Source organism: Aquarana catesbeiana, linkage group LG02, assembly GCF_042186555.1.
Source record: "Aquarana catesbeiana isolate 2022-GZ linkage group LG02, ASM4218655v1, whole genome shotgun sequence".
NCBI lineage: Eukaryota > Metazoa > Chordata > Amphibia > Anura > Ranidae > Aquarana > Aquarana catesbeiana.
The window spans coordinates 581,428,368-581,440,911 of NC_133325.1; the positions used below are offsets into that span (position 1 = coordinate 581,428,368).

At 44.0% G+C, this 12,544-nt stretch overlaps 1 protein-coding gene across 1 annotated transcript in view; it reads right to left on the bottom strand.

Annotated features, from left to right (window-relative positions):
• Positions 1–11,442, bottom strand: part of SLC9A1 (solute carrier family 9 member A1) — a 150,293-nt gene extending 138,851 nt beyond the window's left edge. The window contains exon 1 of the mRNA XM_073616168.1: positions 10,647–11,442. Within this exon, the coding sequence (XP_073472269.1) occupies positions 10,647–10,944 (298 nt within the window). The 5' untranslated portion in view covers positions 10,945–11,442. The remainder of the gene's footprint in view (positions 1–10,646) is intronic.
• Between the last annotated feature and the right edge of the window lie 1,102 nt (positions 11,443–12,544).

Here is a 12,544-nt window from a genome sequence, read left to right on the forward strand (position 1 = left end):
AAAAAAAAAAAAAAGGAATAAAATGCATTTCAATTAAGTTGTGAAACATATCCAGTACTGTACTGCTGTTTACTTTTCTCTGTGGCCAAACATCTGAAACGTACCCTCTCTACCTCTGCTGGCTCCAGATCTCAGGAGGAGGGGGGGGGGGGGGGGGGGAGGCAAGGGAGTGTCTTCCTACCTGGGCTATCCGTTTCAGTAAAAGCATGGAGACTCATCCATGACAAAAGCTGGCAGTGCACACGTAAAAGTGGTGCCATGGGAACCTCTAAGGGCACGGAGCCACCAGAAAACAGCAACAAGGGAAGAGAGAATTTCAAGGAGAGGATTTGAAAAGAACCACAGGCTTAAAACGAAAAAAAGGCATGCAAACAAGGGAAGGGCTGATATCTGCAGAACTAAAGTCTTTTTTTTTATTTGCAAATAACAAACATGTTATACTTACCTGCTCTGTGCAGTGGATTTGCACAGAGCAGCCCAGATCCTCCTCTTCTCGGGTCCCTCCCTCCTGTCAAGTGCCCCCCATAGCAAGCAGCTTGCTATGGGGGCACCCGAGCTGAGCTGCTGTCCTGTGTGTCCATTCAAACACTGAGCCTGACCCCCTTTTTTTGCTCAAAGCGCTCAACAAGCCAAATCCTACTCATTTTATGCCATTTCACATTTGAGCATTTTGCAAGTCTCCTGATGCAAAACGCCTGTTGCTCAAAAAACAAAACACAAGCTGCTTTTTGGCAGATTGGGTCCATAGAATTCAAAAGAAACATTTGAAAATGTGCGACAGGCATTTTACGCTCAAACAGTAGCTCTCCACCCCTAATCTCCTCCGCCTCTCCTCCTCTCAGTGCTTTCTATTGGCTAACCAAAAATGCCTGACGCTGTAAAATACTTGTAATACGCTTCTAAAAAACGCTCAAAATCTCTCAAATAAAAACTCCTGAAAGTAGCACTGCTCAGGTGTGATTGCAGCCTAAAGGCTTCTAAAGCGTCACCTATGGATAATTTAACCACTTCAATACCAGGCACTTTCCCCCCTTCTTGCCCAATTTTCAGCGCTGTCACTTTTTAAATTACAATTGTGCAGCCATACTACACTATACCCAAACAAAACTTATCATTTTGTTCCCACAAATAGAGCTTTTCTTTTGGTGGTATTTGATCACCTCTAGGGGTTTTTATTTTTTGCTAAACAAATAAAAAAAAGACAAATGGTTTCTTTGTTTCTGTTATAAAATTGTGTTTATAAAGTAAGTTTTCTCCTTCACTGATGGGCACTGATAATGTCGCAATTATGGACACAGCCATTGCTGGTGTGCACCGATTGGCACCATATATGGGCACTACTTGGCATCCCTGGTGGGGCTGCGCTGACAATCAGCACAGACACCCAACCCCCCCCCCCCCCCCGTCAGGAGAGCCGCCGATTGGCTCTCCTCTACTTGTGTCTGTCGGACGCGAGTGAGGAAAAGCTGATACATGGCTTTTCCGGTTTACATCGTGATCAGTTGTGATTGGACACAGCTGATCACATGGTAAAGAGCCTCCGCTAGAGGCTCTTCACCGAGATCAGTGCTGCGGTTTGTCAGACTGACACACAGCACCACAGGTCACCGCGCCAGCTTGTTATCCTGATCACACCATAGGACGTCCGGTCAGGATAACACAACCACTTTGCGCACGTCATATTGCTATATGGCAGGCGGGAAGTGGTTAATGTACAATAGTTTGTTACCATTCCTCACGCAAGCACACTTTAAAAGCATAACATTTTTGTTATCCATTTACTCGACGTAACATTTTACCAAAACATTTGTTTTATACTGTGTTTATGTTCACTAAAAATCATTAAAGTGTATTTTTTCCTGAACATTTGCATTTGATAAACTGCTGCACAAGTATTGTGTGAAAAACAAAAACCCACAAATTTTATTCCCCAGGGACTTTGCTTTCAGAAAACATATTTGGGGGGGTCCAAGTATTCTTGCAAAAAAATTGCAGATTTTTACATGTATGTGAAAAATGCCAGAAATGGCCCGGTTTTTAAGTAGTTAAAAACACTTTACACGAACTGTCAAGGGAACAGTTATTCTATTGTGTGTGTGATGTTTAAAATGTCCTAGTGGCCTGCATTCCTGATATGTGTGCCTGATGCAAGGTCACGCCATTAGGCCTTTGAACTTTTGCAGCTTCTTTCCAACAGCACCGCAAGTCTTTCACACGCCACTGGCCGGGGCTCAGATGGATAGGAATGATGCTTTTTCATTCTGGCATCTCACCCTTCAGATAAATCATTTCTTCACTTTAAGATCAGATTACAAGGAGCTCTTCCTTAATAGTTATCTTCTGTATGTATCTGCAGGTGGGGAACCAAGGATCTGTTATTCCACCAACTAAAAGAGCCTGCTACACACAAATCAGCTGTATGGTGGAAATAAGTAGATACTAAATTGATCATGTCTAAACCTATTAATTCATGATAGCAACATTACAATATCTCCAAGTGCATTAATTTAAAGTATTTACAGAATGCTATTTGCAATAAATATGGGTGGATTATATTAGAACGCTCAATGCCTGTAGCAAACTATAATTATTTCCTTACTGTTTTTTTCACCATCTTTAGTTTCTCACTTTGTAGTGATTTATGTATTTGTGTTGAATAGGATACAATTGGAAGCAAGTGTACAGGAGCAATGTAAAATTCATTTGTGTAAAGTTTTAATACATATTAATTTTCAACCTATAACATTGAAAAATGGCCTGGTAACAAAGGGGTGTAACATGCTGGTATTAACCACTTCAGCCCCGGAAGGATTTACCCCCTTCCTGACCAGAGGACTTTTTACAATTTGGCACTGCGTTGCTTTAACTGCTAATTGCGCGGTCATGCAATGCTGTACCCAAACGAAATTTGCGTCCTTTTCTTCCCACAAATAGAGCTTTCTTTTGATGGTATTTGATCACCTCTGCGGTTTTTATTTTTTGCGCTATAAACGGAAAAAGACCGAAAATTTTGAAAAAAAAAAATGATATTTTCTACTTTTTGTTATAAAAGAAATCCAATAAACTCAATTTTAGTCATACATTTAGGCCAAAATGTATTCGGCCACATGTCTTTGGTAAAAAAAAATGTCAATAAGCGTATATTTATTGGTTTGCGCAAAAGTTATAGCGTCTACAAGCTAGGGTACATTTTCTGGAATTTACACAGCTTTTAGTTTATGACTGCCTATCTCATTTCTTGAGGTGCTAAAATGGCAGGGCAGTACAAAACCCCCACAAATGACCCCATTTTGGAAAGTAGACACCCCAAGGAAATTGCTGAGAGGCATGTTGAGCCCATTGAATATAAATTTTTTTGTCCCAAGTGATTGAATAATGACAACAACAAAAAAAAAAAAAAATTACAAAAAGTTGTCACTAAATGATATATTGCTCACACAGGCCATGTGTCACACAGCAGCTAAATATATTTTGAGGTGCAATTCTACATATGCCCATGGCCTGTGTGAGCAATATATCATTTAGTGACAACTTTGTGCAAAAAAATAAATAAATAAATTTGTCACTTTCCTGCAACTTGTGGCAAAATATAAAATATTCCATGGACTCAACATGCCTCTCAGCAAATAGCTTTCCAAAATGGGGTCATTTGGGGGGTTTTGAACTGTCTTGGCATTGTCACACATCACCCACTCTTCTAACCACTTGAAGACAAAGCCCTTTCTGACACTTTTTGTTTACATGAAAAAATTATTTTTTTTTGCAAGAAAATTACTTTGAACCCCCAAACATTGCTAATGCACTAAAACACACTATATTGCCCAAATGTTTGATGAAGTAAAAAAGATGATCTTAGGCCGAGTACATGGATACCAAACATGACATGCTTTAAAATTGCTCACAAACGTGCAGCGGCAACAAAATAAATACATTTTTAAAAGCCTTTAAAAGCCTTTACAGGTTACCACTTTAGATTTACAGAGGAGGTCTACTGCTAAAATTACTGCCCTCGATCTGACCTTCGCGGCGATATCTTACATGCATGGTGCCTTAGCGCGAGAGCAGGGGGGGGACAGGGGTGCGCTTTTTTTTTCCCTTTATTATTTTTTTGCTTTTTATCTTATTTTTAAACTGTTCCTTTCATTTTTTTTTTTTTTCAATCATTTTTATTGTTATCTCAGGGAATGTAAATATCCCCTATGATAGCAATAGGTAGTGACAGGTACTCTTTTTTGAAAAAATTGGGGTCTATTAAAGTATAAAAAAATTGCATACCTGAAAAGCAAACATGATAAAACATAATAACAATAAAACATTGCAGAATAGAATACAGTAAAAAAAGAGCAGAACGATAGAGAGAGAGAACAATAAAACGACAACTATTTTTAATTTTATATATATATATATATATATATATATATATATATATATAATTTTTTTTTTGTCACTAACTTTTATAACTGTAAACGGTTCTAGGTTCGGGTCTCTCAAAATGTGATGGCATCTTGGGAGACCCTGTGAAAGTGTGCCTAGTCTGCTAGTCTGTGCAATGCTGTACCTTACGCTAATACTCAACTAGTGAATGGTAGCATTCAAAATATTCACCAATGCAAAGACCAGGATTGTCAAGACAGGAGGGACAATAATAGCGGGTGTCACGCCTATATCTGCAACTCTTTTTTGGGGGGGGGTTCGCTGGGTAGGGGTACTCGGGAGGACATAAAGAAAATGCCTCTCATGCAGCCGACTGCATTTGGTTGGGGATGTGAATGGGGGAAGTACGGGCGCTGCAGAAGTGGTGGGTTCCCAATTAGGATTGGCGAATGCAGCACGAAGGGCACTATGGGCACGACGGGCTTGTGTTCGTCTTCTTGGTGGCAGGGGGACACTACTTGTGCTTGCCACCTCACCAGCTCGAACTGCACTTATGGCACTCGCCACGTCACCAAGTGTTACTGCAGTGCTGGTTTGACTACGACCGGGGTGTACTAGGCCGCTGGTGCTTGCCAGTTCACCAAAACGCTACCAAAAAAACGGTTAGCGATCGCAGGGATCAGGCCTGACTCTGCGAACGCTGCAGTTATGCGTTTAGTGTTTTGTAAGTGTCAGTGATCGATCGATACTGCACTTGGGTGGGCTGGGCGGAGGGGCAAAACGCAGGTGCTAGCAGGTATCTGGGCTGATCCCGCTAACACTGCGTTTTTGGGAACCCTACACTGCTGGGGATGCTAGTATAGATCTGATCGGATCAGATATTGATCCGTTCAGATACTATACCACTAAGGGAGGCGTATGCTGCGTGCGTGGGTGTTAGCGGTACTGGCGCTAACCTGACGCTGTCTGGGGCGACACATATCACCGCCGGGCGATCAGGGGGCTAAACCTTTATTCTGTAATAAACGGCGGGTGCCCTGACACTATAAAAAATAAACGAACTAACCATCGTCACCCGTAATGGTTATACGGTGATCACTGGTGAAAGGGTTAACTAGGGGGCAATCAAGGGGTTAAAACCTTTATTAGGTAGTATATGGGGGTCCCTGACGCTATAAAACACTGACAGCGAACCTAAATATTTACCTCCCTAACTAGCGTCACCAGTGACACTAATACAGCGATCAGAAAAATGATCACTTAGCGACACTGGCGACGGGGGGTGATCAAGGGGTTAAAACTTTATTAGGGGGGTACCCTAGACCTAAAGGGGGCTAACACTAACTGCTCTAACTGTCGAGGAGAGATGACATCATTTCCTCTGCCTCTGTGTACTATACAGAGGCAGGGAAATGATCCCATTGGCTGGTAGCAATCGGGAGGGGGGGGGCCACAAATGGATGGCCTCCCCCTCACCTCCGATCGCCAGGGGGACAAATGCCGACCGCCTCGGGCACGGGGGGGGGTCCAATTGGAGCCCCGCCCACGGGAGGCAGATCACGTACAGGTACCCGATTCTGCCTGCCCGTGCCATTCTGCCGATGTACATCGTCGTGAGGCGGTCGGCAAGTGGTTAAGGAGATAAAACAATACAAATATAAAGATCTTCCTTGGAGACCAAGCTTATTTTTATTACTTTTGTACAGTTTGACTTGTGTACACTGGAGTTTGGTCTGTAGTAGTCAGCGATACACAGTTATTGTTTAGGGAGTGTTTAGTGATTGAGCAAGTCCTGTTTCTACTAGGTACCACCTAGTGGTGGCTGGTGGAACTGCAATCAACGAAACAGCATATAAAATGCTCAAATAGCTTGTCGCCCAGAGAGCTTTTTTCATCACCATAACCTGGATTTGCCCAGCCCTGGGCTATGGACAGGTTTATTGAATACAGCTGATGAAGAAGTAGCAATTGATGAAACACGACTGGGAGGAGCCTGATGACATGATGACCTGAGGAGGGCCCCGACAACCCCAATTATAGGAGCAAAACATGACAAAGTGTACTCCTGGATGGTTGCGAACACAAAGCAGAGGATGGGGGGGGGGGGTAATAATTAATATTTTTCTGATTTGCGTTTCCAGTAATCTGTCAAGTAGCTGTTCTGGAAGATGGTTTGGGAAATAAAAGTTTTAAAGGTTTTATGCTATGTGTGTGTGTACTTCTTATGTTATGCTGAGCTGAAGCCAAAAGGATAGGGAGGAAAGGGTATTGTGAAGATAAGTAGAAAATGCAAGTTTTGACATACTGAGAGGTAGGGGGTCAATACAATCTGTTGAGTGTTCATCCTTATATGCATACACAGCGCCGAAACACATATAAATGGACTGTTTGGTGGCAAGGAAGATGAAACCATTTAGCTGTTTGCACCAAGTGAAGTGAGGTGGAGAGTGTGATGTCCCTGACCTACCTTATCCAATCAGAGAACATGCAAAGCATTGTCTAAATGGCACCCATGCCAAGCAGATAACCTCCTGTGTTCACAATGCAGCAGGGCAACTGCTCGGCACAGAAGTGGATGCGTCTACTACAGTGTTTCTCAACTCTAGTCCTCAAGGCGCCCCAACAGGTCATGTTTTCAGGATTTCCTTTAGATGAAACGGCTGTGGTTAATTACCAAGGCAGTGAAACTGATCAAATCACCTGTGCAATATAATGGAGAGCCTGAAAACATTACCTGTTGGGGCGCCCTGAGGACTAGAGTTGAGAAACACTGGTCTACCACATTGATATCAAGCTTCTAGATCACTTATCAGGGCCCAGGTATGGCCTTTTGATGGTTTGTCTGTCTCCTCCATCCACAACCAACACCAGCGATGGGGCACTTATTTCTCCTAATGATACCACTAATGGGGCACCATTCCCACAACAGAGCACTATTCCTGCCACTGATAGCAACAACAGGGCGCCCAATACTCCCACTAAACCCAATGATTGGGGACTGTTTACTCCCACTAATGCTGGGAAATTTTTTACTCCCACTGGCCACAGTCTGGCCCCACTAAAGCCTGAAGAACAATAAACTGGTCCTTTGTTTAGAAAGTTTGGAGACCTCTGTTCTAGATGGATGCCACAGGAATGGGACACAAAAAAAGGTGCTTCGTCTTTAAAGAGGAAGTAAACATCCTCTGCTAACATTTACCTATAGGTAAGCCTATAATAAGCTTTGCATGGATGGGTTGACCCTTTAGCCCTGGTTCACGTTGATGCGATCGGCAATGGCACCGTCCGAATTTGGGCGATGTAGCACCGATTCCCAAAATTAGTTTCTGTACTACTTTTGGCGATTTCAGGGTGCGATTTCCACTGACATCTGTGCAGAAACCCCGCACAGATGTCCTTGAAATCGCCCCTGAAACCAGTTCAGCTGAACTCGCACGATTTAATTCCTGCAGTCAGTGAACCAGGGCCTAATTGCACATTTATGCAGTAACTCAAGGTGGAGTGCTGTAGAGATTCAACTACAGTAGATATAACTGTGGTAACATGCAATTATATCTAGGAGGACTAGCTATGTGTCAGTCAAAACATCAAATGCTTAAAAAACCATTAGTCAGGACATTTACCTGTAAAGCAGGTACAGTAAAACCTTGGTTTGAGAGGTACAACATTTAGAAACTGATTGAAACTGGTTGATGATTAAAAGAGGCACATCTAAGTAAGCACGCATCCGGGGTAAAGCTGTCCACATAGACCGTCCTCCTCACCATCATTGACATCGTCCCTTCCACGCTGCACTCCACGGTTCAAGCCTCGCTTTCAGATCACGATTGCAGACTGACAGCAGTGAGAGCCGGCGGTGCAGGGGATGGTCTATGTGGACAGCTTTACCCCGGATACTTCTATATGCCTCTTTTAATCATCAATCATGCGAGTTGCTAAATGTTTTACCTTCATTAAATGTAACCATATTGCTACACTTAGAGGCACCTCTCTTCTCTTTTATACTCTGTAGCTCCTGCTGGATTTTGCTTCTAATCCCCTTGTGGATGCTTCCATTTGTAGATGGACATTTTATGGTTACGCAACCTATCCCATTGCTATAATCTTTTTGTATGGACTATAAACTGAAATACCTATGAATAAATGGTTGTGGAACGAATCTTCTGAGTTTCCATTATTTCTTATGGGGAAATTTGGTTTTATATACACAAGTGCTTTGGATTGCAAACATGCTTCCAGAACAAATTACGCTCACAATCCAAGGTTTTATTGTATATGGTGTCAGACATTTGACTAAACCTTGTACTATAAACAAAGGTTTGTTAGATCTACACATTTATAGGCTGCATTAACACTTGAGTATCTTTGATCATTTTTTCACAGGCTATTTATTTTTTAAAGTTTCTATAGAAGCTTTTAAGTGTTTTTCACAGGTACTTTTGCTTGAGCTTTTTAAAATTATATTTAGCCAATAGAGGACGAGTCACTAGGGAAAGAAAAACAAAAAACAAAAAACAAAAAAAAAACTGCACATTTTCCAGATGTTCCCATTGAATTCTATTGGGGGCCAAAATACCTTGAAGCCTGTAGCTCATGTACCTTTTAGAGATACAAGCTTCAAGTGAAGCTGAGTACACACGTGTCGAACTTTGGCCAGATCAGTAGGAACCTGCCTGAATTTCGATCTGTGTATAGTTCTTTCTGTTCAACAGAAGCTGGTCGTTAGCCTGGTTTCTGTTGAGCAATCCTGATGGAAAACCAGCATTCGATCAGCAGATAGGGTTGGGGGGGATCCCCGTTATGAGAATACATCAGCACAGTGGGGGAGATCCCTGCACCCACATCACTTGTATGGATGCAGGAAATGTGGAGGTTGTTTTTCCCATTCAGTCCACTGGTAGAACGAAAAAAAAAAAAAAAAAAAAAAAAAACACTCAGTGGGGTTGTTTTACTAATGGCCCGTACACACGATCTGAAAATCGGAGGACAGATCGTCCGTTTTTTTGGTTTTTTTTGCATGCTAGTCGCATATCGAAAATAGATAGGTTACTAAAGTGACAAAAATTCACGTACGACAGAATAAAAATTTGGAAGTGACGTCATGTGTTGTAGTGTATTTCTATTGTATTTTCAGACGACAACTATACTGATTAAATGAAAATCAAATGAGAAAAATTCTCACATTCATACATACTAGGGACAATTTAGTTAGGATCCAATTAACCTACCAGCATGTCTTTGGAGTGTGGGAGGAAACCGGAGTACCCGGAGGAAACCCACGCAGGGACAGGGAGAACATGCAAACTCCAGGCAGGTAGTGTCGTGGTTGGGATTCAAACCAGCGGCCCCTTTTTACTTCTAGGTAAAAGTGCTAGTGTCCACTACACCACTGTGCCACCCTTTTTAAATCTACATGTCATACTTACCTTCACTGTGCAGCTCGTTTTGCAGAGTGGCCCTGAACATCCTATTCTGGGGTCCACCAGCAGCTCTCACAGCTCCTCCCCACATCAGCTAACCCCCTAAGAGAAGCACTCTCCCGAGGGGGTTACCTCGTAGGTGCGCCCCCGAGTCCAGCATTTGCGTCCACAGACACGAAAGCCGGGCTTAGCCCCGCCCCCGCGTAATTTGATTGACAGCGGTGGGAGCCAATGGCTGCGCTGCTATGAATCTATCCAATCAAGAGCCGGGACCCCGCGGAGAGAGGGAACCGCCAAACAGATGAAGGGGCTCAGGTAATGTGCATTAAGGTGAAAAAACACGAGGGTTTACAACCCCTTTAAGAATGAGCTCAGGCAGGTTAACAACTCTACGTGTCCATGCCCGCCAAGAAGCTGACGCTCTGCAGCGCTAATCACAGGCAGTGTGACATTTCCTGATCCGCGACTGCACAGAACAGGAAATGTATCACTACCTGTGATTTGCGCTTTGGGGTCTCAGCTTTCTGGCGGCTGCGGGCACGTGGAGTTTGCGAACACACCTGAGCTCATCCTTAGCCACCATACACATTACAATCCGACAATACAACATTAGATTTACCAAAACTCTCTAATATGAGGACCACCCTAAACTATGCAATAAGGAGGCAGGCCCTGGCACCACATAGAGGTTGGTAGATCTAAAAGGTGCTACAGTGTGTGGCGAGCATTACTCAAACTCATTAGGGGTACAATTGTTAATGACTATAACCATTAGCATGTAAACAATGCACAGGATACTTGGTTGTCATGCAATGACAGCAATAGATGACAGTACCAAGCACTGTCACTCACCCAGCTTCATCAGACAAGCCAGAAGAATCCACAAGGCGATCTCGAAGGGATCCCGGATATGAGGGTAGTCCAGAGCGAGCACCGGGAACAGTTTTCGGTGTCTAGGTTTATGGGTGTCATTGTCAGCAGTATGGTGGGGATCCGGGACGACTCCCTCATCATAAGGGGTGATACCTGGGGGGTGAGGGTCTGGATTGACATCAGAGGCAGCAACAGGCACCACCACCAGCAGCAGTGCCAGGAGGAAGATGGCACTCATTGCCCATCTGAAGTTGGGGAAGATCCTCATCATGTTCATGGCGAGCTGGGGAGGGTTCCTATATACAGCACAGAGTATATTCTGCTCTCATTCAGTGTCCCTATATACAGACACAGCTAGGTGAGCCTTATCCACAGCCTGCACCCAGCACATACTGCTTCATAGACACTGTCCCAGCAAGAACACACACGGAACGCTCCAATCAATGGGCTGCTCGGGGTACATAGTATTTCCTGGACACAAGCGGCTGGTTGGTGTCATAGAAGGAGCAGGTCTTCCGGGGTATGACACTCAGCCTGTCCGCTCCCGGCTCTGTAATGAGGCATGTGATGTGGGGCTGACAGGAAACTTCTCTATCCGCTAGCTAGGACATGTAGCCGGACTACACCGACTCTGGATCATACGTATGGTGAGGACCACCCCGGCTTCATGTGAAGCCTCTCAATCCCAGGCACCGCCTTCCTTCTACGAGCGACCGGCCTCCTCCTCCTCTGACTGGCTGCTGGGAGCGAGAGGAAGCTTGGCCAGCTCAAGAGCCTATGAAGGGCGCCTATGGGAAAGACAGTTTGAAGGGCGACCTCTGCTGGTCTGGAGCTAGAAGCGAGTAAACTATTCGTAGCGTGTCAGGGCATGGCGCCAATAATTAGGTCTCCTCACAGAGGCGGTTAAAGAGGAGTTCCAGCCGTTTTTGTGATTATTAGGGCTACCTTCACACTGCAGCGCCCAGCCGATAGCACCTTTTGTTTTTGCAGTGCTTTTCGGCCGATAGTGGGGGTGCTTTTAACCCAAAAAGAAGGTGCTTGCCATGGAAGCGCTGCCCATTAATTTCAATGGGCAGGGTGTTTTGGGAACAGCGCTCCCAAATCGCCCCAAAGATGCTGCTTGCAGGACTTTTCCTAACGTCCCGCAAGCGCACTTCCCGGGTGCTAAAGGTAGCTAGCGCTAAAACGCCTGAAAACCGCCTCAGTGTGAAAGTAGCCTAAAGGCCCGTACATACGATCCGAAAATTGTACTAAAAGTAAACATACAGTTTATGAAGCGATCATACGATAATCTGATTGTTAGTACAGAGCTTTTCAATAGCCGATCACGACAGTTCATCCAATATTATCCGATCGGACAAGCGCAAAAAGTTTCCTCGTACGATACCAGATCATACGATTTTCGTTTAGTCAGCACAGTTGTCCGAAAATACAATACAAATACACCATAACACATGACTTCACTTCCGATTTTTTTTTTTCTGTCGTATGAGAATTTTCCTGACTTTTAGTAACTTATGAAATTACTACTTGCGACTAGTAAGCGAAAAAAAGTTGGACAATCTGATTTTCGGATCGTGTGTACGGGGCATTACAATCAGCAGCTACAAAAATTGTAGCTGCTGACTTTTAATAAACAGACACTTACCTGTCCAGGGATGCGGCCTCCCCGAACCCTCGCCTCTCCTTTGTCTCTCCCCGGCACCTAGGCAGGCCGAGCGGAAGTGGAAACTGGGTACCTGTCAAAACTAGGTACCTGCTCCCCCCCCCCCCCAAAAAAAATGACATGCCAAATGTTGCATAGAAGGGAGTAAGGAGTGCTTAAAGAGGAACTTCCACTTTTGGGTGGAAGTCTGCTTAAAGGGCTCATGTACACA